Source organism: Nestor notabilis, unplaced genomic scaffold, assembly GCF_000696875.1.
Source record: "Nestor notabilis isolate BGI_N333 unplaced genomic scaffold, ASM69687v1 scaffold23531, whole genome shotgun sequence".
NCBI classification, from domain to species: domain Eukaryota; kingdom Metazoa; phylum Chordata; class Aves; order Psittaciformes; family Psittacidae; genus Nestor; species Nestor notabilis.
The window spans coordinates 47,021-53,483 of NW_009914579.1; the positions used below are offsets into that span (position 1 = coordinate 47,021).

At 36.9% G+C, this 6,463-nt stretch overlaps 1 protein-coding gene across 2 annotated transcripts in view; it reads left to right on the forward strand.

The window, feature by feature from the left end:
- SFSWAP (splicing factor, suppressor of white-apricot family) overlaps positions 1 to 1,626 on the forward strand; it is a 48,638-nt gene extending 47,012 nt beyond the window's left edge. For both annotated transcript variants that reach the window (XM_010023721.1, XM_010023722.1), the window contains one exon: positions 1,205 to 1,626. In XM_010023721.1, coding sequence (XP_010022023.1) covers positions 1,205 to 1,270 — 66 coding nt within the window. In that variant the 3' untranslated portion in view covers positions 1,271 to 1,626. The remainder of the gene's footprint in view (positions 1 to 1,204) is intronic.
- The last annotated feature ends 4,837 nt before the right edge of the window (positions 1,627 to 6,463 follow it).

Consider the following 6,463-nt stretch of genomic DNA (forward strand, 5'->3'; position numbering starts at 1 on the left):
AAGTGGGATATGAACTACTTCATGGTCTTCAGAGTAGAGTAAACATCCCACCCTTTAAAAACATATACCCTTCAGAAAAAGGTAATTGGTTCATGCATTTCTTGGATCAAATACTGCTTATTGCATAGCATTTGCTAGTTTATATTAGTTGGCTTGCTTGAAGTACAGCTGTAAGTGGAGGAAAGATTATGATATTAAAATGCAGTCCTTAGTTACTACTTGCAAAAAATAAAAAGGGGAATGAAACTCTTGTGAATCTGCAAAATATTTGCCAACATGGATTAGTTAAACATCTTTTTATCTTTAAGGGCCCAAAGAAATGCAATTTACCTAATCATTACTAAGATCATTTTGCTGCCAATGTGCTGGCTGACCATAATCAATTTAGTATCTATTTTTCAGTCAGATCCTTCCATCTGTAAAGTGGAATAGTGATGCTGAATTCCCCTATGATGAGTTTTGAGAGCTTCAGATACAAAAGGCTTTAAAGGACCTAAGGATTTTAATTCTTTCATATTGCATTTGTGAAGAAATGTTTTAAGTAACTTTAATTCATTACTGATGCACTTTATTTTGTGATCATTTTCTGCAACCCAATTATTTGGTGCCATTTACATGAAATTTCATTTCCTTTTGTAATGCTGTTTCCACTGGATACGCAGACAAGCCTGAGACTTGCTGTTTGGTTTCAGAACAGACTTAATGTTTCAGTCAGTCTGTCAAATGTAAAAATACTGCGGCTATGTAAATTTTTCAGGTTTGAAAAGCAAACAAAAAAAAGCTTTTTGTTACAGAGTAATTGTTAGCACTCTCTTCTTACCAGCTCTTTCTCTCTCTTTACTTCTTTAAACCTTAGTAGTTGTGTGTCCATTACAGTTTTTGTAAAGATAGAGTCACAGTTTCTTTCCATTTCTGTATTTTGTTGTAGAGAAACTGCTCTAAATATTTATGCAGCATATTATACATATGCATATTATGTCACATTGTAGTAAATCCAGAGTTCAGTTGCTAGCATAGGAACTTTCCCCGGATTATTTCACTCATTTAGCCTAGGAACTGTTAATATCTGACGGTCATGACTCTCGGCTGTTCTGTGTTAGTCTGGAGCATCAGCTAACCTTTTCGTTCCGGTTTTTGCAATCACATGCTTCAGCTCTGTTCAAAGCTCAGACATGGCTGATCATTTTCCTCTTGTTTTCTACAGGATCTTATGGCCAAAGTGAGAGCAATGCTTGCAGCTTCCAAAAACATACAAACTAGTGCCTCCTGAGACCTGTTGAACTGACCATTAAGGAATTGTGTGAAAAAGAACAATATTAAAAGAAACTGCCTCATCTCAAATGTACAGCTGAACTTGGCTCACTTGGTTCACAACTCGTCTACTATTACCAGAACTTGGGGAGCTAAAACCTATCTTTCTGTACAGAAGCGTCTCCTTGGAATTTCATTAAACTTTTTCAGCCAGAATATCTTTGGGAAGTTTTTGGTTTTTGTAAATTGATTTTTTGACTAATTCTTCAGTAACATTTTATGATCAGCAGTCTATATGTGTATATTTGTAAATACCATGTTTCTGTGAAAGAAGTATTACACAATAATAAAGAAGGAAACATCTTTCATTAGCTAGAGTTTTTCTGGAGTCCTTACTTGCTGGAGGTTGACTTTTGTTACAAATTAATTGTCTTCAGTAATTTCTGCTTTTTAAAATAACAGCTGCCTAGCCTGCTTGACCAAATACTTTTTATCTTCCTTCACGCATGGAATGATCTAAGAATGCTTGTTTGCTTGGATGTTAGTAGTGGATAGTCTGGGGACAAGGGACATGATTTTCTGTGCATCATTTAGAAAGATCCCTGAGCCTCCGTTTGAGAAGTTGACCCTTTGAAGTCAATAACTAATGTATTGGTCAGTAGCCCTTTTGTCTTAATGTACCTTGTTCTCTCTAGTTAGCTACAGAAAAGAGAGTATATTTTGTGGCCATTTAATGACATACTTTACAGAAATCCAGCATTCCTCTTGTTTAACATCTTTCATATGGTTGAGGAAGATGCTTACTAACATATGTTTGACTGACATATACCAGTTAACACTTTTCAGAAGGCTCGTGGCCTCAGTATAATTGCATGTTTGTTTATTGTGTGTTCTTTATTGTACACAGAGGCAATTACTTCTTTTTCTTTTTAATTTAAATGACCTTAAAATGAGTACAGAAAGGCATGTGTGAATTTTTCCCCAGGCCTGCTTTAACTGTGAGAATTTGTAATAGTTGGTGTATTCAATGGTGCTCTCATGGGCAGTTATCCGATTCCATAGTGGGTGGAATTGGAGCTTTTAATGACCCCTGAAAAACTCTGATCTATAATCGGAAAGATTGTGGTTATAGTGACTCACGTCCTTATTTTCTCAGTCTTCATAGAGAGTAGGTGGAGGTTGGAGATGGATTAGAGAAATTAATGTGGTGAAGTTTACTCTTACTCACAGACTAGTTGGTAATTTAACTACTCAGATTAATAACTCCAATGTAAATTCTTATTCAAAGCAAGGGGATGAAAACCAATGTCCATGTAACTCCAGCTTTGAGGAACATGATGGTCAAAATAGTAGTTGGTCTGCCACTCGCTGTTGCCCGCTTGGAATGCAAGAAATTTAAACCATTGAAGCAATAATTGGGTTTCTTTTCAATTTTTGGCCAGTCATAATTAGCAGAGTTTACACTCCTACAAACAAAATAATACTGTGTCTGATGCAGAGAAATTTCATTGTACACGTAAATTGCGATGAAAGAGAGCCATCTAAATGGTAATGCAGAATCATGTTATCCACCATTTACCTAATTATTTTAAGGTTATTTGTAATGTTTTGACTGACTAAAATAACTTTCAACCAGTGCAAGAGAGGTAACATTTTCTCTGTATGTTTTGTCGAAATGGTCCTAGTAGAAACAGATAAAAAAAAGGACATAAAGTAAATTACGCAGGCAGCTGTTGTAGATTGTTATGCAGTGTTAAATTTACAGCAGCTATATTTTTCCCTTCTAAATGGAGTTAAAAGTCTCACCATAGTTAAATAATTGGCAGATTGGATGCCAGTTGTTTGTCATGTAATAGGAAAAAAGCCCAACTCTTTGATAAAATAGACTGGGCAGCTTGTTTTGCTGCTGCTTTGCAGATTTATTCTCTTTGAGAAGATTGTTGCTTTAATGACTTCTTAAAATACTGTCCCTCCCTCTGAGCAAGTCTTTTTTTTGTCCTTTTTTTTTTTTTTTTCTTACTTCCTTTTGTGGTATGAAGTCAGATGAAGGGTTTATCACCAAGAAGATTTAGATTAAACTGCATTTTTATACACTTTCTGTTGTTTACTGAGATTTGGTTGCATTTAGCACTCTCTCATGGGTAAGTGTATTCTCCAGAATTTAAAAAGTAGTAGTGATTTTATAGGGTTATTTTTCGTTCTTTCCAACTGCAATGGACACTTTCACTGTATTAAAGGAGCTTGAAGTGCTTTACTCAAATAATTCCTTTGCATGTATTCACATTCAGAAACCAGTGCTGCTTTTTTGGTCTGTCTTCACAGGCACTGGCTGTGTTATAACTGATGCTGAATACAGCAGGGAGCTTGTGGTACAGTCGGTACCGTTTCTGGAGTCTGGTGTATCAAGAGAATGTGTAACCGATAACAAGAGAGTTTCCTAAGAACTTCAAACTAGAAGATTTTCACTTTTCTGTTTTCCAGGTACAGATTTTCAGTGCAAGCCCTGGAAGAGACCTCTGGGTGGGCCCAGTTACAGGACCCTGCTAAAGCATCTGGGACCACAGGCAGTAAGTCTGGGCTTTGCAGAAAAAGGGGGATTGAACTGATGCTTGTATCTACCTCCCATCCCCAAGAACTGTATGTACTCAATTCCTTGCAATGTGGCCACACACCAAGAGGTCCAAAGAGGGCCCTGTATCACCTGACTACTGCCAGAATCTTGTTTCTGATGGGAAATACATGAGGTTGTTACAACGGGGAGTTAGGGAGTGTAGTGGTAGGACAAGGGGTAATGGCTTCAAACTTAAACAGGGGAAGTTTAGGTTAGATATAAGGAAGAAGTTCTTCACAGTGAGGGTGGTGAGGCACTGGAATAGGTTGCCCAAGGAAGTTGTGAATGCTCCGTCCCTGGCTGTGTTCAAGGCCAGGTTGGACAGAGCCTTGGAACTAGATGATCTTAAGGTCCTTTCCAACCCAAACCATTCTATGATTCTATTCTAAGAAACTGGGAGAGCTTCAGCTGGAAGAAAGGAGGCTTTGAGTAGTAGGAGGCTTCATGAGGAAGGCACTGTGGTAGCCTTCCTCAAACCATTCTATGATTCTGTATGCAAAGCTCTGAGTTGTCAGCAACTCAGTTTTAATTTTTCAGATTTCTCAGTTCTGTGGGAGCAATGTGAGACTGCTTTACTTAAATTTTGGTCAAATGCAGTAATTTAAGCAACTCTTTAGCTATAGATAATTCAAATTATTTCCTCTGCGTGTGTGTAAAAAAACAGGACTTGAAATGTTAACTCTAGCTTTCCAAAGCACTTTGTAAGGGCCTTCTTGTCTGTAATGTGCTAGGCAGACTGTCCTCATTGTCTTAGGAGTTTTAATCATAGTTCTGAGGTTAACTTTTTTTAAGTGTCAGTTTATACAATAAACTTTATGTTCTGTATTTGTGCAGAGTAGCCTTCTCTCAAAACAAATTCCACTGACAGTAGGAGCTGCTCAAGAGGTGTCAGATTTTTCTTTATGAAGATTAAAGTTCAACTGAGAAATCAAAGGACTTACAATTTGGTTACACTTTGAACCACTAAATCATTTGCAGACTTGGGTATTTGTAGGTGTTACAGACATTTTCTCAGTGATGGATTGCTTTATGAAACAAAGCTAATGGGACAAAGGCATCGCTGCAGCAGTTGTAGTCTGTAGCCTTGAGTTCTCCACCTTTCTTTATCAAATGGTAGTGAAACAGATGAGTGTTAGATGCTTGTATACATCTGTTCTCCAGTCCCTGTTATCAGTTTCCTTCAGAGTGTATTTCTCAGTACAGCTGTTTACTTCATCAGCTTTGCTCAATCTGCCCATCTAGGTATGATCTTCATAGTTCAAGAGGTGTATCAAAGATGCTCTAATTTGAATTAGTTAGATATGTTCAACAGCTTCCTACTTGGCTCCTCAGTCAGCTGGTGGGTAACCTGTTAATAACAAAAGGTTAAAATAACTTAGATATCTCAGTATATACTTCTTGGGTTTCTACAGGTGAAGAGACTTTGCTGCCACTTGTAGGGTAGCTTCTATTGAACTGTTTGGCATTGAACAATTTGACTCTATCGAGAAGCTGACAGCCATTGAGATGTATCTGCTGTCTCCTGGCGTCCATCATGATTTCACATCTCTCGTCGCTTGTAACTTTTTGTACTGTAACATTTTGTTTGACAGCAATTACTTTGAAATGTACACTTGCTCACTTGTAAATTTCATGTATTAGAGACAATCAAACCCACACTCTCCATTTTTCAGCAGGGCAACAAATGATGGTAACATTTAGAATTCATGTTTTCTTGGATTTAATGCAATGTCCGTTATCTTTTTGTGAAGAAATTTTGTTTCTTCTTCTAATTTCTACTTAATTGAATTGCATTTATCATCTATTCCTCTTTTCCTATCCCTACCCAGCAACTAATTACATGAAGCAAAGAAGTAAAAGACCTGTGGACTGAGGTTAGTAAAATGATAAAGCATCTTTATTAATTTTCCTTTTGCCCCATGATCTGAAATGATGAAATACAGCATCACAGTGATCTAACATTCTTATTTTCATCTTATAAATTAGCTTGGCTATAACTTTATGGAAATTGATTTGAAATTCTCCTAGGCGCAGCTCTTAAAAGTTGAAAACTCAGTGTTTGAATTTTTTCTCTTGTGATTTAAGTATGCATATGTTCTGAATATTTTGCTTTTAGGCAGATCCTCTCAGCATCAAAAGTGTAGTTCGGTTAAGAATTAGATGTAAAAGGAAAGGCTTTATTGGAGCAGTTGGTTGGAAACTAATACCTGTCTGCACACTAATTAGGTTTCAGTCTTTCTGGTGGCCAGCTTGGCCTAGTATTGCTTTTCTTATTATGCTTGAACCATTGAAGGATCCTTGATAATTCTTAATGCAAAGCATGTCTTTGATTTTTTTTTTTGGTGTAATTTTCCCTCCTCTGGATTACACAGGGGGTGAATATAGGTACGGGAACACTCTACTGGATCTTGTGTTAATCTTAAAGCAAGTCCTGACTGTTTATAACAAATCTACTTTTACCTTCCAGTGAACTTCATACTTCTATGGTATTAACTTAATATCTTTAATTTGAACAGAGATTATAATCTCTTGACAACAATTAATCCTGAACATGCAGCATGACAAATGTTACAAAAAGCTATGCCAGACCATTCTAAAAGC